Here is a 26,367-nt window from a genome sequence, read left to right as displayed (position 1 = left end):
TCAGCAAAAGGAAATACTCGCAGGTAAGTCGCAGACCTGCCCATTGTACTCGAGACCGCGACAATCCATGTAAGTTCCTCCATTGACGATCCTTGATAAAACTAGCAGCACTCTATAGGAAAGAGAACGAGGAAATCAAGTTCCTTGCTAACTTCAACTTCCCAAAACGTCACTACTTGGAAGCCCCGTGCCTTCTCGTAATTCGCAGGTGGGTTACATTCGAGTCAGAACTCTGTCAACGACAAAGAGAAATCGGCATAGATAAGTACTAAATACAAGTGTACAGGGATGCATATAGAGTGTGTCACCCAAAAAAGCATCGAATGTAGGACAAGCGGAAACCATAATTACAAGGAACATTACTGGCTTCAAGCATCGAAATGTCGGGATTTAAGTTTCTGGGCCTCAGCAAGCCATTGCGAGAAGGCATCATAGTAGGGATTCGAAGGCTGGATGGTGGATAGAGCTTCGTTGCAGAGTGAGATTGCCTCTTCCAGGGGAGGAAGAGAAACTGTCATGCGACATCGCGACATAAGGGCAAGGACAAGGTTATACAGTGTATCTGAGCGATCTGGATGGGGATGGGGTAGTAGAGAAAGCGCTTCCCGTCCGAATGCGATGGCATCATCAATGTCGGTGAGGTTGCCTTGCTTCCTGAAGCGGTCGCGCAAGTGGATGGCGAGGTTGTGCAGTGTCGCTGACCGCTCTGGATGGGGATGGGGCCGCAGAGAGAGCGCTTCCCGTCCGAATGCGATGGCATCGTCGATGTCGATCAGGTTGCCTTGCTTCCTGAAGCGGTCGTCCAAGTGGATGGCGAGGATGTACAGCATCGCGGAGCGCTTTGGATGGGGATGGGGTCGCAGAGAGAGAGCTTCCCGTCCAAATGTGATGGCATTGTCAATGTCGGTGAGGTCGCCTTGCTTCTTGAAGCGCTCATACAAGTGGACGGCGAGGTTGTGCAGTGTCTCTGAGCGGCCGGGATGGGGATGGGGTCGCAGAGAGAGTGCTTCCCGCCCGAATGCGATGGCATCGTCGATGTCGATCAGGTTGCCTTGCTTCCTGAAGCGGTCGTCCAAGTGGATGGCGAGGATGTACAGCATCGCGGAGCGCTTTGGATGGGGGTGGGGTCGCAGAGAGAGAGCTTCCCGTCCGAATGCGATGGCATCGTCGATGTCAACGAGGTCGCCTTGCTTCCTGAAGCGGTCGCCCAAGTGGACAGCGAGGTTCTACAGTGCCATGGAGCGCTCTGGATGGGGATGCGGTCTCAGAGAGAGCGCTTCCCGCCCGAACGCGATGGCATCGTCGTCGTCGACGGGGTCATCTCGCTTCTGGAAGCGCTCGGACAAGTAGGCGGCTAGGTGGTGCAGTGTATCTGAGCGGTCCGGGTGGGGATGGGATCGATGAGACAGAGCGCCACGCCCGAACGTGATAGCATCGTCAAGGTCCAAAGCACTGCCAGTGTTCGAGTAAGAAGAGTACAGCGCGGATGCTAGCGAATGCAATGATGATCCATCTTGTGATGCGGTCTCGGCCACGCAATGTTTCAAGATATGGACTGCGGCTGTCGCGCACCTTGCCGGAACCTTCAAGTCAGGAGTATAAAAATCCCCAAGTTGAATTAACAAGTGAATATTGCCTCGGCATTCATTGAGTCTCACAGTCACCTCCCAGGGGGAAGACGCCCACGCCCACCAGGTCGGTTCCCCTATGGGGTGCTTTTGGTCCACGAGTCGGGCAACCTTGACGAGAATGTCAGACCGCCTTTCCCCCGCCAACTGTTTTTCCCACTCTGTCATCTCCTCAGCTTCTACCGCACATACTGTGGCAACAAAGCGTTTGGCCCACCAGGCTGTTATATCATTGGATAAACCCCCAAGTAGGTCTTCAAGTTCCGGTGGGAGAGGTTGGAAGCGATCCGTTCCGTGAGAAAGGTGAAAGGGCCAATATTTCGTCGAATACAAGAATGCGGGGGGCAGCGGCATTGATGGCGGATAACTGTGGGCCGGGATTGAGATAAGGGTGCTCAGGCACCTCTTCGCTGAGCGCAGGTGGGCACCTGCTGTATCCACGGCAAGGGGCACCGTTGTCATGTCCGATTGCGAGGGGCTGACGGCGCTGGAGGTAAGAAAGTCGAGGAATGACGCGTGAAATCGAGTTGACATGGGTTCAATGACGTTTGCATCGAATGTTCCCCGTATCTGCAGGATACGTAGTCGTTTGTGAATCTCGCGGACGGCTTGAGGATACTGGGGAAGGTCGACAAGTCCTGTGAAGGTGTCGATATCGACAGGCTCCTGGAGGACGACCATATGGGAAAGAATTTGCATGCCAACCTCCACATCCCGGGCCTTGGGACCGAGAATGGAGAGCAGTGCTTCGCGGTACAGGGTAGCAAGGCGTTCATCCTCGTCGACTCCCGATCCAGACTGGAGGATTCGCTCAAGGAGGGTGTGCACGGGTGGGCGAGTGTATGAGTCGCTGAGGATCAGGTTGCAGACAGTGGCTGCCCACACCAGAAGGCCCTTGGCGAGTTTGGCCAGTTGAGGGATGGAGTTGAATAACAGGATCCTCGCTTCCCCCTGAACATCGCTGAATCGAGCTTCGAAGTACCGCCGTGCGACGTCCTCTGTCACGGGTGGCAACGCCATTTCCTTCACAATGTTGCCCTTCAACCCTCGCTCGACGCTGTGTAACCACCGGCTTGAAAAGAGGAATTTAAGGAACGGTGACGCCGAAGAGACGTGTGTCAACTCTCGGAGGAAGGTTTCATGGTGGTCCCATTCATCCAGTGCGTCCATCGGTAGGACTAGAGGATATGGGAGACCAAGAAAGCGAACAGGTTCGATGATGTACGCCTGGATGTAGTCAAGGATGGAGTGATGCGTCGAATGGCATGTACGAGCAGCATTAGCCACCGCGGGAACAGCTCTTGGGTGGAGGTTGGCGAGTTCTTGGGCGACCGATTGGATGGTAGTGACAATGTCCCTATTCTTCTTCCTAACGAAGAAGGCAGACGATGCCAGGCGTCCCTGGTGGCGCAGCACATCGACAACCTTCTGCATCAGAGTCGACTTTCCCAGTCCTGCAGCGCCATGAATCCACAAAACGGGGTGATCAAGATCGTCAACCCATTTCAAGATAGCCTCAAGCTCGTCGTCGCGGCTAGCGGCAAGATACTTCTCAAGGCGGGTGCTGTGGTACTCGGATTTGGGAAGGGCCTTAACGGCATCCTGGTCTGCAAAAGGTCAGTCGACATCTGGGACCTTCATCGCCGAGAACTCACCTAGCTTGGTGTTTATCACCTCGCAGAAAACGCGCAAATTGAAATGAAGGAGCATTTGGGTCTCCGTCTGATACCCGAGGATTTTTTTCAGAAAAGGCAGATAGACTAATTCGAATGACCGACGCACTTGGAATTTGCTTATTGCACTCTCCATCTCTATCCTCAATGAAGCGATATCGCCTTGATGGACCCCCTGATGAAAGAATCGTGACAAGACACTCTTCTGGCTCATCTCCATACACCGGCCGCCAATATTGACCAAATTCCTGCGCAAGCGGCGATTAATCTTACTTGAACCCATCAATGGAGCGGCCATACCCTTCGAGTTCCTTGAAGCATCTTTTAAACTGGGCGGAAGACTGATTCGGCTTATCCGCGCAAAGCACCGTCAGCGAAACAACAAAGTCGGCTGCGATGCCGGCGATCTGGCGCATCTCCTCGATGTTCGACCGTGTTTGCTATCCAAAAGAAGTCAACAAGAAGCTAGAGAGCTACCGCGCGTCAGAACGCTCACCTCTACAGCCGTCAACAGACTATACGCGGTTGCGGTGACCCCTTTCAAGATATCCACAGGTACGATCTCCGCAACATCTTTGAGGATCGATAAAATGGTCGAAGCTGAGCCCAACAGCGTGGTCAAAGAGTTTGAGGGCCGTGCATTGGGCTGGGATGAACAGCTCCCCAATACGGTTCCATGGGATCGCTTTCAAGTTTCAGCGAATGAGCCATCGCTGTTCATGTGTCTAGCCGAAGAGAATTACCTCGAATCCCGCGATTTGATGAGAGAGGTGTGCCTCCACATCCTCCCAATTACATATTCCAGAAGCCAATTTAGCCTCGATGTCCTCCAACATGCTATTCACGACATGAGATGGCAAGCGATGCTGCAACTGGAGAAGGGCACGTACCCAGTAAAAACAGCAACGAGTGGCCCAGCTTCAGGTGCGTCGACGTCGGATTGCACGGCGTTCGAGATTCGGAGCAGGAGCTGGGCGGAAAGGTTCACAACCTCCATCAGCTGGTATTGGTCAGAGTTTATGCACACAACTACTGTAGATAACAACAACGCACCTTGTCATTATCTGGAGGAACCCGGGCGGCAAGATCGACAATGTGTAGAGTCGCTTTCTTCAGTTCCGGATCGTCCTGGATCAGGTAGGCCAGCTTCAACTGGGCGATATCCCTCCTGCTGTTCCCCGTGGGTTGGAACTGTCTTCGAACAGGATCGATATCTGTGGGCGGCTTCTTTCCCGCGAATACATTTCGTATCCCTTGCAATCCGTCCTTGAATCCTTGTCTTACTGGACCTCGTCTGCGCTTGAACCAGGACATTGGGGAGGAGAAATGGGGAATCTGGAAGAGTCGTCTTCTTTTGAAGGGCTTCTATCCTTCCAATTCCCCGCGGGCTGTGTTATCCCCTCGTTTCTCTCGCTGGTGTGTAATGGCGCCCACAAACCAGAATAGGGAAAAATACCTGTCCAATGTCCATCATGCCAAAGTTGACAACTATTTTCCGTGGGCGAGTTCAAAGCTGCTGAGTCTGGGTCTTTTGGAGTAGAGAAACTGTTGATATTGAAGGAAAATCCAGAGTTTAAAACCAAGCGATGAATGTGGTTTAAAGGGAAGTTGGAAGACAACTCACAGACTCGGGGCAGTGGTGGGAATTTTCGGTTCGTGCCGGTGCCCACCTATGGCCTACTTCCGGCAATGGAGCCCCTTAAGGCCAAACTTGCTATCAGTCCAGTTCTCAACTGCCATACTTTTGGTAAAGATCCGACAGCCAACGCTGGTGCCCGGTCAGTCAACGCCTCCGCGTAACCCAATCGTCCACTGGAGCCTCTTTAATTTAATTCTTTAGGTGCAGCTTCCGACTATATCTCATCGACGTAACGCTTCCTCCTCTTCTGTGTTCCAGTCAAACCTCGAGTCCTTGTTGAATCAAGTTCTGGAGGGGCACGCCTCGCAACCGCGAGAGCATTTCGTCGGAACGCTCGTCGCTCGCAGTGGGAACACGTCTCACGTTTCCCTTCCGCCATGTCGAACGGCCTGGCCGTGTTCAATCCGGTCAGGTCGACAAAGAATCTAGCGAACCGGACCTGTTACATTAACCAGACGCAGCAAAACACCCGACCCATCCAATAGAAAACCCAAACTTCAGCGACCTCGACATCGTCAGCACCGGTCATTAGCCTTCTCCACCACACCTGGGCTCCCACCATGGCTTTCTGAGTTTAGGCTCTGTAATCTCCCGACAGGAGGCGAGCACCGTCTTCGATTCATCCGTCCATCGTTGTCCGATTGCTCTACCCACCACCTCCCCTCAACAGACTGTACAATACATCCTTCAGCGTCTTCCCCCTGGCTCAGCACCTCGATTGGGCCTTGAATTCCATACCACCTTAGCATCGGGGACGATGGAATCCCTATTCCTACCCACCAACCTCACCCTCGTCCCACCCCTCCTCGTTGCAATCCGCCTTCTCCCGGGAAAGCATCGATCTTACTGAAGAAGCCGTGGAAGAGGTGAACCGGTTCCACCACTCGCTCCCAACAGGAACGACGAATCGAAATGCAGACATTCGAACCGACCCCCGAGAATCAATTCAGATATATTCGAGACCTCGTTTCCACCTCGCCTGCATCCCCATCTACCTTCTTACCATCTCTCCCGACCTCCATCTCGATATTACTGTCCAAAGGTCCATCCCGCGAACTTGCGCCTACAACGCTCAAGAGACGTCCTCGGCTCAATATGGATCACAAGTCTTGCAAAGTGGTTCCGCGGACGACTGCCAATGTGGTCGGAAAACGAGTGGAGGGATATAGGAGAACGATGCATCGTGGGATAAACGCAGCGGAGATGAGATGGCGTGCAAATGCCAGGGGAGGCAACGGGGAGGCCGCGGGGGGATGGGAATGATCGACGATGTGTGCTTGGAAGGTGCAAAGCTGGGAATATCTCATCGGTCTCACCTCCGTAAGGACGTATGCAGTAGTACCAATGTGTTCAACTTGTGTATTCGATAGACCAATGGGAATTCATCGCGTCTGCAAACTTCTGATTAGCGGCTGCCAATGGCATCGACTATAGATCGAGCCGAAGCAATAAAGAATACTCGCAGTGAAGTCTCAGACCCACCCAGTGTAATGAAGCTCGCATCGAATTTCACTTTCCTCACTTGCTCACGCCGATCCTATAGGGAAACCTTGAGACCAAAGTAACTGAATTTTGCATGGGATGTTCAACCTGGCAATATGTCAATTGCTCAGCCCTCGTGAACCGACCTCAGCTTGAAGAAGATAATCCTTTTCCTGCGTAGGAATTGTACAATTTGTACTCGTCATAAACTACTGTACATAGCATTGGGATTTTTGGAATAGAAATATCTGGACAGGTGGTATGGGGTACATTGCGCAATCATGGCCATCGAGGGGTTCATCAAACAACAGTCAAACACAGGACAGTGAAAACCATAATTACAAGGAGCATTTCTGGCTTCAAGCATTGAAATGTTGGTCTTTAAGTTCCCGGGCTTCAGCAAGCCATCGCGAGAAGACAGCATAATGGCGGTGCGAAGGCTGGATGGTGGATAGGGTTGCATTGCAGAGTGAGATCGCCTCTTCCAGGTGGGGAAGGGAAACTTGCTTGCGACATCGCGACATAAGGTAAAGGACAAGGTCATGCAGTGTATCTGATCGCCCTGGATGGGGATGGGGTCGCAGAGAGAGCGCTTCCCGCCCGAATGCGATGGCATCGTCGATGTCGGCGAGGTCGCCTAGCTTCTTGAAGCGGTCGCACAAGTGGATGGCGAGGTTGTGCAGTGTCTCCGAGCGGTCTGGATGGGGATGGGGTCGCAGAGAGAGCACTTCCCGCCCGAATGCGATGGCATCGTCGATGTCGGCGAGGTTGCCTTGCTTCTTGAAGCGGTCGCACAAGTGCACGGCGAGGCTGTGCAGTGTCCATGAGCGTTCTGGATGTGGATGGGGTCGCAGAGAGAGTGCTTCCCGCCCGAATGCGATGGCATCGTCGATGTCGGCGAGGTTGCCTTGCTTCCTGAAGCGGTCGCACAAGTGGACGGCGAGGCTGTGCAGCGTTGCTGAGCGCTCTGGATGTGGATGGGGTCGCAGAGAGAGCGCTTCCCGCCCGAATGCGATGGCATCGTCGATGTCGGCGAGGTTGCCTTGCTTCCTGAAGCGGTCGCACAAGTGCACGGCGAGGCTGTGCAGTGTCCATGAGCGTTCTGGATGTGGATGGGGTCGCAGAGAGAGTGCTTCCCGCCCGAATGCGATGGCATCGTCGATGTCGGCGAGGTTGCCTTGCTTCCTGAAGCGGTCGCACAAGTAAACGGCGAGGCCGTGCAGCGTTTCTGAGCGCTCTGGATGTGGATGGGGTCGCAGAGAGAGTGCTTCCCGCCCGAATGCGATGGCATCGTCGATGTCGGCGAGGTTGCCTTGCTTCTTGAAGCGGTGGCACAAGTCAATGGCGATCTTGTTCAGTGTCCCTGCGCGATCTGGATGGAGATGGGGTCGCAGAGAGAGTGCTTCCCGCCCGAATGCGATGGCATCGTCGATGTCGGCGAGGTTCCCTTGCTTCCCGAAGCGCTCGCCCAAGTGGACGGCGAGGTTGTTCAGTGTCACTGCGCGATCTGGATGGGGATGGGGTCGCAGAGAGAGCGCACCGCGTCCGAATGCGATAGCTTCGTCGATGTCCAAAACACTGTCAGTGTTCAAGTAGGACGAATACAGCGCGGATGCTAACGAATACAGTGAACGCCCATCCTGTGATGCGGTCTCGGCTATGCAATGCTTCAGGATATGGACTGCGAAAGCGGCACATTTTAATGGTACCATCTCGCCAGGAGTGTAGAAATCCCCAAGCTGAATCAACAAGTCAATACTGCCTCGAGATTCACGCAGTATCACTGCCACCTCCCAGGGGGATGCCGCCCACGCCCACCAGGCTGGTTCCCCTCTGGGTTGCCTTTGGTCCACGAGCCGGGCAACCTTGACAAGAATGTCAGATCGCCTTTTCCCCGCCAACTGTCCTTCCCACTCCGCCAACTCCCCACTCTCCACAGGACATACCAGGGCAACAAAATGTTTCGCCCACCAGGCTGTCATATCATCAGATACACTCCCCAGCAGGCTTTCGAGTTCCGGGGGGAGCGGTTGGAAGCGATCCGTTCCATGAGAAAGGTGAAAGGGCCAATACTTCGTTGAATACAAGAGTGCCGGGGGAAGTGGCCTCGAGGAAAGATGATTGTGGGGCGAGCTTGAGAGAAGGGTACTCAGGCACTTCTTCGCTGATCGGAGGTGGGCCTTTGCTGTATCCACGGCAAGGGGCACTGTTGTCATATCCGATTGCGAGGGGCTGACGGCGCTGGAGGTAAGAAAGTCGAGGAAGGACGCGTGGAATCGAGTTGACATGGGTTCAATGACATTTGGATCGAATGTTGCCCGTATCTGCAGGATACGTAGTCGTTTGTGAATCTCGCGGGCGGCTTGAGGATACTGAGGAAGGTCGACAAGTTCTGTGAAGGTGGTGATATCGACTGCTTCCTGGAGGATGACCATATGGGAAAGAATTTGCATGCCAACCTCCACATCCCGGGACTTGGGACCGAGAATGGAGAGCAGTGCTTCGCGGTACAGGGTAGCAAGGCGTTCATCCTCGTCGACTCCCGATCCAGACTGGAGGATTCGCTCAAGGAGGGTGTGCACGGGTGGGCGAGTGTATGAGTCGCTGAGGATCAGGTTGCAGACAGTGGCTGCCCACACCAGAAGGCCCTTGGCGAGTTTGGCCAGTTGAGGGATGGAGTTGAATAGCAGGGTCCTCGTTTCCCCTTGAACGTCGCTGAATCGAGCTTCAAAGTACCGCCGGGCGACCTCCTCTGTCACGGGTGGCAATGCCATCTCCTTTACAATGTTGTGCTTCAGACCTCGCTCGACACTGTGCAACCACCGACTCGTGAAGAGAAACTTGAGGAACGGCGATGTCGACGAGACGTGTTTCAATTCTCGTAGGAAGGTTTCGTGGTGGTCCCATTCATCCAGTGCGTCCAGGGGTAGGACCAGGGGATATGGAAGACCAAGTGAGCGAACAGGCTCGATGATGTACACCTGGAGGTATTTGAGGATCGAGTCATGAGCCGCGTTGCAAGTGCGAGCAGCTTTGGCCACCGCTGGAACCGCCCTTGGATGGATGTTGGCAAGTTCTCGAGCGACGGCTTTAATGGTGGGAATGGCATCCCTGTTCTTCTTCCGTACGAAGAAGGCTGAGGATGCTAACCGTCCTTGCTGGGCCAACACGGCTACAACCTTGTGCATGAGGGTGGATTTACCCAGTCCCGCAGCACCGTGAATCCACAAAACACGAAGCTCGGGGTCATCGGCCCATTTCAAGATGGCTTCAAGTTCGTCGTCGCGGCTGGCGGCAAGGTACTCGTCGAGGCGGTCGCCGCGATGATCCGGTTCCGGAAGAGCGTTCACAGCGTCCTGGTCTGCAAAAGGTCAGTCAACGTTCGGGACCTTCATCGCCGTGAACTCACCTAGCTTGGCGTTCACCACCTCGCTGAAAATGCGCACATCAAAGTGAAGGAGCATTTGGGTCTCGGTCTGAATACCGGGGGGAAATCTCAGAAAAGGTGGCCAGACTTATTCAAATGACAACGTACTTGAAATTTACTGATTGCGCTCTCCAACTCCCCTCTTAATAAAGTGAGATCACCTTGATGGGCCCCCTGCTGAAGGAATCGTGACAAGACACTCTTCTGGCTCATGTTAATGCACTGGCGGCCAATATCCGTCAATTTCCTGCGCGACCGTGAGGCTTGCTCGGACCCATCCATGGTGCAGACTCACTCGTCGAATGCCTTGAAGCATCGTTCAAACTGGGCAGAAAGCTGGTTCGGCTTCTCCGCACATAGTACGGTCAGCGAAACAACAAAGTCGGCTGCGATGCTGGCGATCTGTCGCATCTCATCGATGTTCGACCTTGTTTGCTATTTAATGAAGTCAATGAGAAACTAAAGAAGTATATTTGTGTAGATCGCTCACCTCTACAGCCGTCAACAGACTATACGCCGTTTCGGTGACTCCTTTCAAGATATCCACAGGTACGATCTCTGCAACATCTTTGAGGACCGATAAAGTAGTCGAAGCTGATCCCAGCAGCGCGGTCCAGGTGGTCGAAGCCTGTGCGTTCCCCTTGGAAGGACAGTATCCCAACAGGGAGCAGCGGGATCGCTTTGCAAAGAATGAATCATGGCTGTTCATGCGTCTGGCCGATGAGAAATCACCTTGATTTCCTCGATTTTATGAGAGAGATGTGCCTCAACATTCTCCCAAGACACTGTCCGGGAAGCCAACATCGCCTCGACATCCTCCATCATGCTGTTCATACCATGAGATGACAAGCCATGCCTGTAAAGTGGCGAAGGGCACGAACCCAATATAGTCGGAAAGGACTGGCTCAGCCACTGACGCCTTGCCGGATTGCACGGCGTTCGAGATTTGAAGCAAGAGCTGTGCAGAGAGAAGAAGAGTCTCATCCAGCTGATGTTGGTTAGGATTCGTGCACACGGCTAGTAGTTTTAAAAACAACGTACCTTGTCGTTCCCTGGTGGTATATGGGCGGCGAGACTGACCACCTGAAGCGAGGCTTTCTTCAAGTCCGGATTGTCGTCGATTAGGTATGCCAGCTTCAACTGAGCGATATCCCGACTACTGTTCCCCGTTGGTTGGAACTGTCTTCGAACTGGATCGACGTCTTTGGGCGGCTTCCATCCACTGAGCAGGTTTCGTGCGACCTCCTTCAGCCCTTGACGTATCGCACCTCGTTTCCGCTTCAAAAGCGACATTGGAAGGGAGAGACGTGGTTGTAGAAGAAAAGAGCTGTGCTGTGCTGCAATTCCCAGCAGGCTGCGTTAAGGCTTCGTTTGCCTCGTGTCAACAGCACCAGAATAAGAAAACAGACGCCCGTCCATCACATCAGGCTTGAGGCTCGATTTTTTGTCGTCCTGTCAGTGAGCATCCTTAAGAATTCGAGTCGGGCGAGTTCATAAGAGATCAAGTCGGTCCCAGTGTTTTTCGATAGGTGAAAAAAGCGGGATGAGTGATAAGTCCAAGTTCAACGTGGGAAAGTTCGGTTTATGCTGAGTGCCGATGGCTCCGCCGCTATGGCCCGCTTCCGGCAATGTAGCCCCTAAAGACCAAAGCTCGTTATCAGTCAAGTTTCAACTGTAACTCTGCTCAACTTCTCTCTTCAACCACATTCGAACTTACATACTTCTTCCTAAAATGCCGCCGTCCAACTTTCCAGAGGAGCTACTAGTGTTAAGACAGTGCCAAAAGTGCTACATTCCTGAAAGCGAACTCAAGGCAAAAGAAGGGAGGGTGCTCTCGGTGTGCGGCGGGTGCAAAAAGGCAGTTTACTGCGTGAGCTACATGCCACTGCTTTTCTGACTCTCCTGAAGTTCTAAGACTCGACGCTTAGTCTCAAAAGTGCCAGAAAAATGACTGGAGTTACCACAAAACGTTCTGCAGGTTGAACAGGGGATTTAGGGACACAGTTCGCAGGGAACTGTCTGAGGAAGAAGCCAATGGTTACCAACCGCGCGAAATGGAGCATCGTTTACGAAACTGGATTGAGGTTGACCTCCAATGATTCAATGAAAAGTTCCAATCTGACTGTAAAACGTAGTTGAACCGACCAGACCTTCAAGATACCGCCGTTCACGCCCTGAAACTAGTCGAAAACCAGGACAACCTCTTCACATACATGTTCCTAGTGACACTTCAACCTGCCTTCAAACCTCGAGAAAAGAACATCGACCCTCGAAAGGCATTCGTTATTCATGTCCTGGAACCAGTTCGAATGGACGAATTCCTCCCAAAGGACCCCGGTAACCAGGTCGCTATCAACTCGCTGAAACAGAAAGGAAAAGACCTCAGGAAACAGGGCTATGTTGGTCTGGTCATGATGCAAATCATGGTCACTGACCCGATACCGTTGGCCCACATGTCCCCCTTTGGCGTTGCCGACATCGAGACCCACAAACCGTACGATCCAAACTGGAAGGAAAACTTTACTAAGAAAGCCAGCGCCTTTCCTGGCTTCGTCCTGCCACTCTCTCCCCAATGCCCGCTCAAGTAGGACACTTCAGCCTCTTGCCCTATCGCGAAACTGTTATTCTTGCTGCTGACCTCTACGGTATCAAAGATACTTGGGTATGATATTGCTGCTACAAATTGTCTACATTGCGATCGATCAGATAGTGAATCTAACTTTCAGATAAATTACAAATAAAAAGGAATGCCGTATACCACAGGTGCAGCCCCAGTCAGGTACTTTAGCTTGCAAACGTCCCTCGACTGCGCAACCGCCGCGACAACCGACATGGACTGCTGTTGCTTGTCGCCCCGTTTCTTGATCTCGCTGGCCTTCAATCCGACCTTATCGAACACAGACATGGAGAACTTGTCGATGTCCCTGTCCGTGACGTCCCACAGGTTGGCGACGAGCGTTGGGCTATTCGAGGAATTAGATTAGTTGCCCAGATTATAATAAGTAGCAGAGGAACTTTACCATCCAGCGAGCATGTAATTGTAAGGTGTTCCAACCCTGTCGAAATCACCCATCTCACGGAGTGCCCCAGAGGAACAGCCCCACAACATCGTAGCAGCACAGGTGGGAAGGCTTCGAATTCGATGAGAGCGGACATACTGCTCACCGCCTCCATGCCCAAAGTATCTATCCAGCGGATCAGTCACAAACCATCGTGATGGGATCCGAAATCACTCACACAACGAAATCCTTGGTCCTCAACGCGTCCACAAACTGCTGCTCGCTCACAGCACGCCCCACAACACCATCCCATCCAATCTGCTTCATGTCGTCCGTCCACTCTTTGAACCGTCCTTCCGTCTTGCCAAGGTCACCACTCGGGTTCAAGATAAAGTACCCTTTGCGAGTGTCGAGGACAGCCGAGCCAGGAGGACCCCCAGTAGTAGATGCAGAGGCCGCCCTAGACTTGCCACGCTTCAAGTTGGCCAGCTCGACACGATCAACGAGGAAATCAACGCAGGGGATTCGACTGATGCTCCTTCCCTTCATAATCGGCAGACTCTCCCAAGGCAGTCCCTGGACATTCTTGTCAAGGACGAGGAAGACGTGTTCGTCCAACGCTGCTGTCATCGCCCGATTCGTCCTCCGATGCTTCATCAACCTCGCATTGTGTTCTTCCAGAACCGCTCTGAGATCGACGACGACTTGAAGGGCATCGACTTCGGCAATGGCGATCGGTACACCATGAAGCTGGTATAGGTCCAGAACGAAATAGAGCAGGTCTTCGAGTTCTTCGTCTCTGCATTTTGGTGAAAGCGTGGAGAAGCAGCGCAGCATGGTGTCATCGAGGGTGACTTGACTTGGTGCAAGCGATTGAGAGAAACCCCGTCTATGGCCTGTCGAGCGGGATTTGGTGGTGCGTTTTGGATCCTTGACGTGAAGACTGCGCTGGAACACACGGTCAATACCCGCTCGCAGCTCAGAGAGCAACTCCGGGGTCAAGTCAGGTCGTGGACCCAGGATAGTCTACCCAGACGAGTGAGCAACTCCTTCAATGGCGGCGAAAATAGGTAACACTACCTTGAACGCTCCCAGCCAGCAAAACTCGATGTTCTCCAAAAGGTCCTTGAGCCGAACATCAAGCTCATTCCTCTGCCTCCACCAATTTGACCTCGCCTCTTCATCATCTGATCGAACATGAATTGCCGATTTGGTGCCTTCATCGCTCAGTCGGATGATATCGTTGAACTCTTGCATCGCGTCTTCAAACGTAAGGTGCTCTTCGTCCTCTCCCCCACCATTGTCCCTCCTCCCTTTCAAGGGTACAGAGAACACCAATGGTTCCACGCCGCTCTCCCCGCACTCTTGCCTTGAGACAAGCAGCGTGCCCTTGTCATCGGTGAGGCTGACGTGAACGATCGTCCAATTCGAAGGAAGGTCGGCAGTTCGTGATGTCGATAGCATTTCTGGATCCAAGAGGCGGGGTTCGTATCTGCTTTTCACGTTCTCCCAATACTTCTTGACGGAGACCTCGCCCTCATCGTCCGAATCATCCATGTCGACATCGGAATCATCAAAGATTCGCCTGGTAGGTTTCGCGACTTGAGCTTGAGGAGCGCCCTTGGAGTCCATCATGGGCCATTCGATATCGTCAGAACGCAATGCTGCGATCTTCTGGTGAATGGCTTCGAGCATTTCTCGCCTGAGTGTAATAGCCGAAGAAGTATCTTCACGCTTCTTCAACATCGTAGGTTCAATCCAGCAAGATGATACGACTCACCAAGTAAAGATGACGCATAAACCGCATTCGTATCGCCCAAACGTCCCAGAGAGGTCTGGAACACCTTGACAAGGGTCAACGAAACAGCAGCTTCACGGGCCTTCAAAACATCCCCAGAGCCGACAGACAATTTCAAGCCCTCCTGGAAGTACTTCTCGGCCGTGTCCAACGCATTGAGAACGTCTTGCACAGGAAGTGCAATCTGCACGCCACCCTGGCTCGACATGCCCATCGGGATGGAAATAGCTAGAAAGGAAATGTTAGTTGGGGAAGTGAAGAGCTGTTGGATGAACATACTAGACTCAGTGAGGGAGCTCAGGAACATGTCACTTCGGAACCGGTTGTATACATTGTACAGGGTCAGGTTAGCCATGAGCGCGTTTTCCTCCACTTTGGTTCGCATAGACATGGGCAAAGACTCGAGTTTGTCTACCAGAGCATGGAAGTCGGCGTCCATATTTTCTCGCAAGAGCCAGACTGCCGTAAAAGGATTAGTATCATGAACAGACGGGACGCTGGCATACTTACTGCTTCGGCACAGGACGAGAGCCAGCAAATCAGGTACAACTACATCGCCCGAGTTCTCGTTGTCAAGCGACTTCCTGATCCTACACCAGCATCAGCAAGCCTGACCAAACGGAAAACAAAAGAAAACTTACCCCAAGAAGCTCGAATCAACTTTCTGGAACCGCCCGTTCAACTCGTCCAACAGCCTCATACTCGCGAACAATAACTCCTGCGCATCCTCGTTCAACTCAGCCTTCTCATTGAACTTGGCCAGAAGCCGCTTATTCTCAATCCTCTCCAGCGCAGCAACAACCGGTCCTTTATTCACCTCGACCTCCTCAAACCCATCATCATCTTCCGCTTGATCCACCACTTCCACTACATCCCCCTCACTAAAGTCCTCTTCACCATCCCGTCTGATCCCCAGCCTCCTCGCAGCCTCCTCCAAACTCTCCTGTGCGCTCTCCAACTTGCCCATCCCGAGCAGCACTTCACTCAGGCGCGTCATGGCCCTCCCAACCACAACACCAAGATTCAATTCCTCGCCCAACTCTTTGGCCTGCTTTAAGAAGTACTCCGACTCCCTCGGCGAGCCTCGCGTGAGGTAGGCGTCAGCCAACGCAAAGAGCGAGGAAAGAAGGCCCTGGAAGATTCGCCACTCGAATTCGCCAGCGCCTGTGCCGCGACGGTTCGTAGGCGTAGAGGACGCGAGTATAGTCTTCGACTTGGACGCGGTTTGGGTGGTATCCATCGGGTGTGCAGAGGTATTGGTGGGGGTTTCGTTGGATTCGAAGGGGTTCGAGGATGCTTGTGATTTCGAGGACTTCGAAAGTCGTGAAATGGCATCAATCGCTCTATTCCACAGGCGGAGAGATTGGAGCATGGCGTTGAGCGAAGTCGTCACGTCCTCCTGAAGGGAAAGATCAAGGAATGGACGGGGAATGAGATGATGGGAAAACATACCCTCGCAAACTGAACAAGCGCATACACATACGCAGCCATGGCACTCAGCTCCAATTTCCTCGTCCGGGTATGGATCCGTTGCACACTCGACATTCCTCGATGATCGGGTTCAATCCTCTGCGCGTGTTCCAGTGCTTCCAGATAGACCTTTGCACTGTTGACATCAAATGGCATGAACATCCCATTGCCCTTCCTCCATGGAGACAAATAGAGAAGGACAACACACCTTTTTTCAACCTCGCCGGCCATTGCTAGCGCCTCGGCGAACCTCAACAAATAGAATGCCGAGATCTCCTCAGACGCATCGCCTGCTCGAACAACATCCAACGCCGTGCCAAAGATAGTCGTGGCCCGTTTGAGTTTGCCCAACTGAACATATTCATAGGCGAGTTCGAGCGAACACACAATGAACGCTGCGCCAACAAGGAACCAATCAGTCCATGGAACGAACATGATGATACCGAACTGCACACCTTCACTCGCAGCACCCAGCTGCCTCTGACACAGTCTCCTCAGCGAAGCCAAGAGCTGGACTCGGGGAAGAACCAACGAAAGTAGCCCCAGAATCCTCACAGTGAGCACTATTTCAAAACAAAAGTATCAGCACCGATTCTTCATGCCAAGACAGGAACAAAACAAACGCACTCAACAGCTCATGGAACCTCCCAAAATCATCGAACGGGATCGGCATCACTCCCACAGATGCAACTTCCTTGCTGAGGGAAGGTCTCGGAGGAGTACCGACACTCGACACAGGGGATAGCAACGTAACCGTCTTGGTCGCTTTAGGCGTAATAGGCGGAGCCGCCGACGAGCTACCCACACCCGTACCCACTGCCACCGTTGCGCCAGCAGCAGTAGCACTCCTCGTCCCAGCCCTCGTCCCAACGCGCGTCCTACTCGAAGCAGGCGGTTTCCTCGGCGCAGCAGGCACACTCGGCGGCTCCCTCCTCGACCTCGTAGCTCGCGGTTCCACAACCCTCTTAACCACCACTTCCCCTACGCCCTTTCCTCCTGACGCAGATGCCTTCCTCCCAACACCTCCACTCCCAGAACGAGCCTTGACAACTCTTGGACTGGCAGAAACCTTCCTCCTGATTGGCGTGCCACCCACACCGCCTCCACTCCGCACACTCGACCTCCTCCCTCCTAGAACCATTCCACCGCCCGCAGCACCGGTGAAGGAATCAAAGAGGAATTTCAGGATCCTAGCGCCCTTGGCGACGTGCGTAGCAACCACACCCAACATCTCGCCATTCCCATTACCCCTCTTATGCGCATGCAATGCAACCCACAAATGCGTCGAGATCCTGTACTGCTTCGTATATATCGCCAAAGCCACGTCTTCTCCTACATTCAATCTTGCTTGTTGGTACGAGAGAGAAAGCATCTTGAGGATCTCATCCGCGAGTGACGTGGTCGACGACAAGTTGAGGGAGACGAGGAGGTCATTCGCCGGAGAACTGGTGCCATCCGAAGAATCCGGTCCCTGATCCCTATACAAAAATTCCAAACACTTCAACAACGCCCTCGCCCGCCTCACAGGCATCAAATACCCCTCTGTCATCTCACCCTCCTTGTCCTTGTCACCACCCCTGCCCCGCCCGCCGCCGGTCCCACTCCCACTTCCAACCCTACCACCTCGTCCCCTCCTTGCAACCGCACTCCTCGTAGACCTCGCAGGCGTCGCTTCCTGAGCTTCATTGGCACCAGGGGAACTGAATGGCCCTTGAACACTATACACCTCCACCATATCCTTCAAAAGTCCCACCAACACCCTCCTCGCACCCTCCTTATGTCGGTTCTGAAGGAGAGCTTCGTACTGGTACTCTAGCAATGCGCCAATGATCTTGATGTCCTTCAGATCTGGCTTCCTAAGGGATCCGGCATCAGACGAAGGGGAGGCGGAGACCCCATCCAGCTTCATTCCTCCCATCCTCTTCACCAAATCATCCTCAGATCCCGACGGCGCCACCGCTTCACCAAACCCACTCCGCACAGAGACCTCCCTGGCACTCAACAGCAGCTCGCATGCGCCCACGTATGTGACCCGGTCGAGCAGGTTCTTGAGTTGTTGCAGGAGATTCTTCTCGTCGCCCTTGTCGCTGTCGTCTCGTCCAGCTCGGTTCTCGTCGTCTTCAGCGATGGTCAAAGTCGTAGGCGCAGGAACTGCACTGTCGGGATCGAAAACACCATCCAAAGCCACCCGATCCGCTCTCTCCGCCATCCTCGTCGAAGAGAAAGGGAACACACGAATACAATCCTTGAACGCCTCATACGAGTTCTAAGCCCAATATTAGTCTCACGTCGATCACAGAAGCGAACCAGGAGCACAAACACACACCTTGCGATCCCCATTCTTCAAATAACAAACTGCCAACAATTCATACCGCTTAAAAAGCTGGTTCTCAAGGAGCCTCCACTCCCTCTCTTTCTCCCTCTCCTTCCTTTCCTTCTCCGACTCCTCTTTGCCCTCCTTACTTTCCTCTTCTTTCGCTTTGGCTCTAACGCCACCCCTCACAGCCCCAATACCCAAACCCTCTTTCCGCCCTTTAACACTCCTCCCACTGGCCTTCTGTTCTTCCTCCTTAGCTCCCAAACGGCCCTTTCTTTCTCTCCACCCCTCCAACCCCTTCTCGCCAACCACACACGCTCTCTTCAAAAAGGGAACAGCAGCACCAAACCTCTGCGCCTGATACAACCTCCCCGCAAGGTTATAAAACGCACCCGAAATACACCGCAGGTAATTCGGGATGTCCAGCTGCTGCTTTGAGCGGCCTACTTCGTTACCATCTTCGCCCCCGCCCTGGGACTGAGGTGAGCTTCGCCGAGATTCGTGTCGCACAACACCGTCACAAATCCCCACACCCTCCTCCAAATAATCATACGCAGGAATGCAACTCTCCATATCCCTCGTATCAAGCGTCGTCCTCGCCAACAAGAACAGTGTGTTCAAAGCGCGAGAAAGCACATCCGAAATGAAGTCCAGATGAACCTGATGATGGAGTTCGGGGTCGGTGGCGTGTTCATCCTCATGAATCTACGAATAGGGTGCACGATTAGCACGAATATCGAAATGAAAAAGAGTGGCCGCGACTTACCTCGCCGTCGTCGAGGACGACTAGTCCCTTCAGAACGCCCACGCAGGACTCCAAGATTTCCTCCGCAAGCTTCCTCAGTGTCTTCCCGCCACGCGCTGGTTCAATGATCGTAACACACGCTCTGCGCAGTCGCTCGAACCCACGGTCGACCTTCCCTGAGAGACGCTTGAAGTCCTCAATTTCTTTCAGAAGTCTGGGGTCGTCGGTATTGGATTCCACGAAAGGCGTGTAGACCTCTCCGCGTAGCAGGTAGTGTAACGGAAGCGATGTTTGTAGGATTTGAAGCGACGGCTGGAGATTCCGTATCGTTTCTTTATCGTCTTCATCTAACGAAGCATATCAGAGGGCACTTCTCCTAAGCACTGAAAATTACGGCCTCACCGCTCGTTCCACCATTCACACTGCATGCTCCTACAACATTGTCAAGCGCTACCACGCCCTGAGCAAAAACAGCACAGATCTTGGTCGCATGGTGCATGACCTCCTTGAGGGTCAACTGCTGTCTTTCCTTCTCCTTCTCCACACTGCCTTCCTCCCCTGCCTCCTCCTCTCGGCCCTCTTCTTCAGTGGCAGCAGCCGGCGTAAGCGACCTCGCCTTCTGTTTCGGCGTACTAAACCCAGACGGCGCCCTTGCAGCAAACACAGACGCCGCCGCCCTCCGTAATACCGCACTCGAACTCGACGTATCGCCACCCCCACCACCCATCAACGCCCCAACCCTCTCCAGCAAACCCACATCCCCCACCTTCCTCGCAAACCCGATCCACATCTCACACACGAGCGCAAACTTCTCCGCTCCTCTCCGGGTATCCGTCACCGCCTTGCTACCGTTCGAAGGTGATGATGGACGAGATGACGAAGGGTCGGTGGTCCACGAGCCTGCATCTTCTCTCTCTTGTACAGCTTCTAGTATTGAATCGAAGAATCGCAGTATGGAATTGGTGGCTTCTTCCTCTTCTCGGTTGGCTTGTTCGTCCTCTGATGACGACTTGGTCGGCCGTCCTTTAGATATTCCAGAGACATAGGCGTTTACGAACCGCATCACCTGTTCCCAGAACATCGCAGGCTCGACAACACCAGGGGATGTACATGACAGGGCGTGTAACGCGTAGCTTCGCAGGATGAACATGGTTCGAGCAGTTGGGGTAGCATTTGATGTGGTTGGCGTCGTATTTCCGGGTGAGCTCTTCGAGACTGTCCTTGCTGCGGATGACTTTCCTCTTGCCGTTGTCGCAGTCGACGATTTAGTCGATTTGCTCGCAGATGCCGATGAAGAGGATGATGAGGATGAGACAGAAGCACAAACTCTCGTCAAAACACTATACACCCTCGTCAACAAGCCATCTAGGTGTTTTCGATCGAGTTTGTGGCTCTGGAAGGTAGGGACCCAATCTAGGAATGTGCCCTCTGGGGAACGGCTGCGTCTACTGGTGTATGGGACCCCGTTATTGGGGGGTGGACAGTCCAGATATTCCACCAAATCGTTGAGGTCTTCAGGTTTGCATGTCTGAACAGCTGTGGCCAGGGAATATGCGAGATATGTCGACAGAATGGTCAAATGAAGTGGCGGGAGATTCGTATTCGTTCCAGGGGTTGAGATGGAGAGATGGTCGTAGTCATTAGATGCTGTAGATGTTGACGGCGACGGGGTCGTCGGGGAACCGAGATTCAAAGCACCCAAAAGAGGCTTATGTATCTCTTTCATCAGATCATTAGCTTCATCGTGCTATTGATGCATCCATTAGCTGAATGGTGATATCCCAATGAAATGAAACGACGCACCATGTCCAAAGCAACAAGTTTGGTTACAACGCTCAACGCTGCTCTTTCAATATCCAATCCTCCTGAAGCTGACGTTGTTGGCGTATCACCGTTTAAAGAAGCGGCTTGTAGTCTCCTCAGCACGGCCAAATGGTAACGACACTCTCCAACCCACTCCTTCGCTTCTTTCATCGATGCAGACCCAGTCCCCGACGAAGCCTTCCAACCAGCTTTAACCAGTCCCGACAGTCCTTGAAGCGACGCGTTAACAGCCCTCATCGACGTGACTCTATCCTCCTTCTTCTCCTCCCGTGGCGGTTGCCCATCGGCCTTTGCTTTCGTTGAGCTCGAGGATGCGGAGGGTTTGCTGGACGAGCTGGGCTTCGTCCGCGAGGATCCAGCGGCCGTGGTAGACGATTTGGACCGGATTGTGAGCTTCGATGCTAGAGCATCGGCCAGCTGGTCTGGCGTATTCGCGTTCGAGCTCGATGCCTTTCCCGACCCTGCGTTGGTCGCAGTATTCGTTCGACGGTGTCGCGTAGCCATGCTTGTTCTCTAAGAAGCCGTGTAGATGATCTTCTGGCTCAAATGTCGTGATATAAGTTGTAGGAAAGACCAGAGAATGAGGAAGAACGAAAAACAAAGAACGCAATGAGCGCCAGGTGGGTAGTTTGAGTTGAACCTGCACCGAAGAGCTTGAAGTGGCCTGGAAGAGCACAGCCACGCAACTGCGAGACGCGCTTCGTCACGGTCACATGAGGTGAACCCAGCCCGACAAGCCTCGCGAGTAACGCGTCCTTCCCGTTCCATCGTGTCACATAGCCTGGAGACCCAAAAGTTATGTGTGATAGGTTGCAGAGCTAGACTAAGCGGCAGGCAGCCAGTGTATAGCACCTGCAATATCAGCGAGGGCGTGTAAAAGCCCTCACCGGCAACCGGACGCGACGCTCAGAGTTAATGACAACTGGCAGCATCAACTACCTCACATACGTTGAAGCTCAAATACTAAATAAATTAAAGCAAAGTCCGAAATCACAGCCAAAAGATACCAAATATACCAGCAGCAATTACAACCCATATCACTCCCACCCTCCGGGATGCTCTCAGCCCAGTAGCGGCCCCACCCTCCCCATCAACCTCAGTCCACTCCACTTCAAACTCCTCCACCCACTCCCCAAACCTCTCCGCCACATCCACCCACACCCTCGCAATACTCTCATCCGCCCCCGCATTCACCCCCTGCATATCGCTGCAATGGAACCCATCCGTCAGGTATATCGGCCGAGTGGGGCTAGAGGGGAAGAGTCCATTGCCCGTCGTATCGTCCGAACCTCTCGTACTCGATCCCTCGTTAGAGTTACTATCATACAAAGCATACCCCTCAAACCTCGGCATCAACAGTTCACTACTCGCATTCGTCGAAGGCGGCAAATCTGTCTGGCTCAATGGCAAACTCGTCGACCACGTCACTTCCAACCACGGATCCCTCGCACCGTTCACCACAAACAATCTATCAGCAGTCGACTTCCACCCCTTGAGTTTCTGCGAAGTCGAGTCGACCCGCGAGTTGGCAGCTTCGACTTGGGCGGTTGCGTTGATGGAGTCAGTGGAAGTAGATCCAAAGGCTTCCGGGAAGGCATATTGACATATCGACTGTGTTCTCGTGAGATCGAATAAGTAGTAAGATGAGAAAAGAGACGCACCTCCCAAGCGGCTACGTCCAAGTACCTCGACACAATTGCAGGGACTTCTGGCAGATCTCGTGGGGGCCCCGTTTGGAACCACCCCAATTCGCTGCACCTATTTAAACGTCACGCGTCAGGATTTGCAGCACCGAAGAGGCGCTGAGAATACAAGACTCACACAGTCCACATCCACGCCCTATCATCATTGCCCACAGACATATCTCTATACGCTTCAAATGATTCGTCTATACAGCGCCTATTCGATCGTGAGCCCACTTTAGCCTCGGAGGACTCAAAGGAAACAAACGCACGTAAAATCCGATGACTGGCAGCCTGGAACGGTTTGAGAAAACACGTTAACAACCAACGAAACAAGGAAACTTTCCTACCTGCAGGCAAGAACACCATTCTATAAAAATCCGACCAATTCGTATACGCAGTTTCGAAACCTGCGCCTTCTGGGGTATCCTTCAAACAACCATCATCGCATTCTCCCCTTAAAGAGTCCTCAGAAAAAGACCCACGTTGACAGTTCCATTACTCGATGTTTGCAGCAAGTCGCAGAATTCGTAGAAATAGGAGCCACCCCTTTCTTCGGAAGTGACATCCAGAGATTGCCATTCACCTACAGGGCGTATCACTGCGAGACGCGGTCGTCAGAGGTAAGCCGAAGAAAGTAATATGAGACGTACGCATGTTCAGAAACAACACTACATCTACACCAGGCATCCCAAAATCCCTCTGTACCTGCTCCAACTCCGTTCCATTCCCCGTTTCCATCCAAGTATCCACCGTGGAATCGATATAGGATATCACAGACGCAACCGAGGTGGTGCAGTTCTGAGGCATATAATGCGCAACAAGGGACCAATACTGCCAAAAGTCTCTGCGGGAACCCTCGTAAGTCATCGACAACAAAAGGTGCAACCAGAACTGAACGCACGCCAAAGGCTGAACAACTCCACTACTGCTATACCCCGCCCAAAACGTCCCCGGCCTCTCATTCATAGTCCACGAGGTAAGCGCGCCCATATAACTCCCACCCATCATAACCCACGGCGTCCTATCAGGCCTCAACTTCCTCACTTCCTCCTCCACCTTCCTCTTCTCCGAATCACTCAATCGCCTCCCAGTAATCACCTTCTGTAGCTTCTCCCTCCCACCGACGGAATCAGGGTCTCCAATCCCACCGAGCGCCAAAGCCCGAGCCATGGGCAGCTCCACTCCCCTCGCAAACCCAACAAAATCGTCCATCGCTTGTTCGATCGTGTGGACTTGTTGGAAGACCGAGGTGCTGAAGTTGTTGTATGGGTTGGACGCTCCGTAGAAGCGGTGCTCGAGGAGGACAACAGCCCCGTTCAGTTGCTCCGCCAGAGTGCCTGGAAGACCCACAGGGGTTAGGAAGGGGTAGGTGTCCAGCAAGGATTGTTCCCCCGGGGAATATAGAATAATCGGTCCACCTGTATATGTTACACGTTGTTTCGTTATAATCGTGGAAAGCAGTAAGGCGAAAAAACACGCACCAGGCTTGTAGAACTCCCAAGTATGATAATACCGCTGCTTGAACGTCCCCAACTCCGGATTATTATGATCAACCAGCTGGTCATACTCATAGAGGACATCATAGTCTGGTATCGTCCTCCCCTGAACATCCGTCGCCGGTTTGTTCAAAATCCCCGATTTCGAGCCAGTAGAAGAGGTCAAACCATTAGGATGAACGTTCTTCAGTTCCTCCTCGGTAAACTTCCACTTCTTGCGGTTTCCAAACGTGAACGGAATACGATATGTCGACTCAAGTCGTCTAGCGAGGCGTTTATGCCTCGACTCCCAGAGTGCACGTTTATCTAGGTCATTGGCTGGTTCAGAGGCGGCGCCAGCGTTGGCGTCGGCGAATCCAATTGCCAAAGTCAGAAAGAGAACGACAAGAGCGCTCAGGCCGATGGGATAACGACCCATGGATGCCCCACTCCTCGAGTTCGAAGCGTCGATACTGCCTATCCGAGATTGCGCCAAGGATGTAGAGAAGAAGAAGGAGGGCGAGAACTAGAATAGCCACAGAATCAACGTCTAGTCTGATGAACAATAACCCAGGTAACTTACGACAGCGACGGTGACATTCAAAGCGTTATGTATGGCCTTGAGCGCTAGACGCCGCCCATGAAACCATCGGCACACAAGATCAGCAGGCTTGGAACTCCTTCTTGTAGAACATGAAATGAAGCGTCCGGTGTCTCATATTGCTTCCCTTGTTGACGGTTGACTTTCTGTGTGAAACCCCAGAATGAGAGGCAAATGGAAGCCAACTTCGATGAGATGGCTAACAAATGCTGTAAAGGAGCCATCTGATGGCGGTGATGGGAAATCAGCGGGTCAACTTGACTTGGGCATTGAAAACGGTGGAGAGGCAAGACGAGGAAACCATGAGCTTTGGGCAGAAATACAGTGTAATGTGGGTAATAGAGAAAAGAAGATTGAAAGGGCAAGCGACCCATGAGCAGCGCGATACCTCTAAGTTACTACTAGTAGATAGGGGCTTCTAGTCGCGCCTCGGCCTGAGGCGCCGGCCATGCAAAAGAGCTGCATACAATGTCATTCCAATCGCTACTATTACAAGGTGCTACTCCTCCGAACCTGGAACAGGCAAGTCCAAAAGATCTATGACACGAATCTCCTCCACCTCCTTTCCATATTCTAACCAAATCACAGCCATCCGGCCAGTCAACGGACAAATAGTACAAAGGTCAATCATCTCAGGATTGAAGTCTCCCTCAAGGTTCACATAGAACGTGTAGCACGAAAGCGGCTCTCCGGCGTCCAAACCGCGTCTGGAGATAGGCACCGCTGTAAGAGCCGCAGCCAGGGGCAGCTCAGGGATCGCATGTCCACTGAAGAAGAAAAGGTGGTTATTGGCGTAGGCGCCGTACGTGTGCCCCAAAAGCGACTGAAAAGGACTGTCGATGTGTGAGTCCACAATGTAGCGCCCCCGTCCCGTGTAGCTCGTGGCAGTACCGATGCGCCTCGTGGTTTGAGCTCGCGATCCTTCCGCATTGCCGACCTGGGTGTCGTCGTCCTCCGCCGTGTCCAATCCGATCGCATAAACTTCCAGCCCCATGAAGAGCCATCGTCCACCTCCCTATCTTTCCCATCGCCATCCAATTGGCGGACATTACCCTCCCCATCCATAACCACAACCGCAGGCAGTGTCCTCTCATCCGACTTCGCCCAAATCGGCGAATGAACCAGACTAAAATCGCTCATCTTCTCAAACTTGTAGTCGAATTCCTGACGCAGGCTTGTCTTCTCGGTGATGGTAACTCTGGGGAGGTCGTCGAGGTCGGGAAAGTCGGCCCTCCTGCGTAGCGATATATCGAACGTCTTGATCTCCATCACGGACGATTGAACATCCCCTTGGACCGTCACCAGGGTATCTCCATAGATCGAAACCTTTCATGTCTCCAGGTTAGCATGGGTAGTAGAAACAGACAGGATTGAAAGTGAAACAGACCCAATCAAACGTGATTATCCCCGGATCCAATCGTGCCACAGTGTCGCAGCGATAGTTCCAAATAAAAATCTCAGCCGCCTGGCGTCCCGGTTGAGTCGAGGGGGGAACGCCAAATCCCCTTTTCATGAAGAGATAATCTCCCGAGACGTGGAAATTCATCCTCGCTGATGAACCGGGAGGGTTGTCGAGCTGTGCTTCTAGTTGAAAGCCTTGCGAA

At 53.0% G+C, this 26,367-nt stretch overlaps 7 protein-coding genes across 7 annotated transcripts; 2 read left to right on the top strand and 5 right to left on the bottom strand.

Annotated features, from left to right (window-relative positions):
• Positions 1-368: 368 nt before the first annotated feature.
• CC1G_02412 (hypothetical protein) lies at positions 369-4,615 on the bottom strand (the record flags this gene model as incomplete). The annotated part of the gene is made up of 9 exons (XM_001832098.2): positions 369-1,194; positions 1,291-3,235; positions 3,284-3,350; positions 3,411-3,549; positions 3,602-3,741; positions 3,798-3,986; positions 4,045-4,138; positions 4,192-4,301; positions 4,355-4,615. 9 exons carry the CDS (start codon positions 4,613-4,615, stop codon positions 369-371), a joined length of 3,771 nt encoding a protein of 1,256 aa, XP_001832150.2.
• Positions 4,616-4,990: 375 nt separating this feature from the next.
• CC1G_15147 (hypothetical protein) lies at positions 4,991-6,109 on the top strand (the record flags this gene model as incomplete). The annotated part of the gene is made up of 3 exons (XM_002910462.1): positions 4,991-5,079; positions 5,227-5,347; positions 5,687-6,109. 3 exons carry the CDS (start codon positions 4,991-4,993, stop codon positions 6,107-6,109), a joined length of 633 nt encoding a protein of 210 aa, XP_002910508.1.
• Positions 6,110-6,781: 672 nt separating this feature from the next.
• Positions 6,782-11,142, bottom strand: CC1G_02411 (hypothetical protein; the record flags this gene model as incomplete). The annotated part of the gene is made up of 8 exons (XM_001832097.1): positions 6,782-9,783; positions 9,832-9,898; positions 9,958-10,096; positions 10,145-10,284; positions 10,340-10,528; positions 10,582-10,675; positions 10,731-10,837; positions 10,891-11,142. 8 exons carry the CDS (start codon positions 11,140-11,142, stop codon positions 6,782-6,784), a joined length of 3,990 nt encoding a protein of 1,329 aa, XP_001832149.1.
• Positions 11,143-11,903: 761 nt separating this feature from the next.
• Positions 11,904-12,437, top strand: CC1G_02410 (hypothetical protein; the record flags this gene model as incomplete). Its single annotated transcript, XM_001832096.2, has 2 exons — positions 11,904-11,933; positions 11,985-12,437. The coding sequence occupies 2 exons, from the start codon at positions 11,904-11,906 to the stop codon at positions 12,435-12,437; spliced, it is 483 nt and encodes a 160-aa protein (XP_001832148.2).
• A 143-nt stretch (positions 12,438-12,580) lies between these two features.
• Positions 12,581-20,328, bottom strand: CC1G_02409 (cysteine-type endopeptidase; the record flags this gene model as incomplete). Its single annotated transcript, XM_001832095.1, has 14 exons — positions 12,581-12,812; positions 12,870-13,034; positions 13,087-13,874; positions 13,929-14,575; positions 14,629-14,874; positions 14,926-15,105; positions 15,157-15,236; positions 15,288-16,045; positions 16,099-16,252; positions 16,325-16,679; positions 16,744-18,382; positions 18,443-19,138; positions 19,200-19,525; positions 19,581-20,328. 14 exons carry the CDS (start codon positions 20,326-20,328, stop codon positions 12,581-12,583), a joined length of 7,014 nt encoding a protein of 2,337 aa, XP_001832147.1.
• A 1,664-nt stretch (positions 20,329-21,992) lies between these two features.
• Positions 21,993-24,601, bottom strand: CC1G_15146 (endoprotease; the record flags this gene model as incomplete). The annotated part of the gene is made up of 4 exons (XM_002910461.1): positions 21,993-22,613; positions 23,170-23,270; positions 23,338-24,024; positions 24,169-24,601. 4 exons carry the CDS (start codon positions 24,599-24,601, stop codon positions 21,993-21,995), a joined length of 1,842 nt encoding a protein of 613 aa, XP_002910507.1.
• Positions 24,602-25,262: 661 nt separating this feature from the next.
• Positions 25,263-26,032, bottom strand: CC1G_15145 (hypothetical protein; the record flags this gene model as incomplete). Its single annotated transcript, XM_002910460.1, has 2 exons — positions 25,263-25,586; positions 25,655-26,032. The coding sequence occupies 2 exons, from the start codon at positions 26,030-26,032 to the stop codon at positions 25,263-25,265; spliced, it is 702 nt and encodes a 233-aa protein (XP_002910506.1).
• Positions 26,033-26,367: the final 335 nt, after the last annotated feature.

Source organism: Coprinopsis cinerea (genome assembly GCF_000182895.1).
Source record: "Coprinopsis cinerea okayama7#130 chromosome 9 map unlocalized cont3.9, whole genome shotgun sequence".
NCBI lineage: Eukaryota > Fungi > Basidiomycota > Agaricomycetes > Agaricales > Psathyrellaceae > Coprinopsis > Coprinopsis cinerea.
The sequence above is the reverse complement of the archived record's forward strand: the minus strand, read 5'-3'. Positions and strand labels throughout refer to the sequence as shown.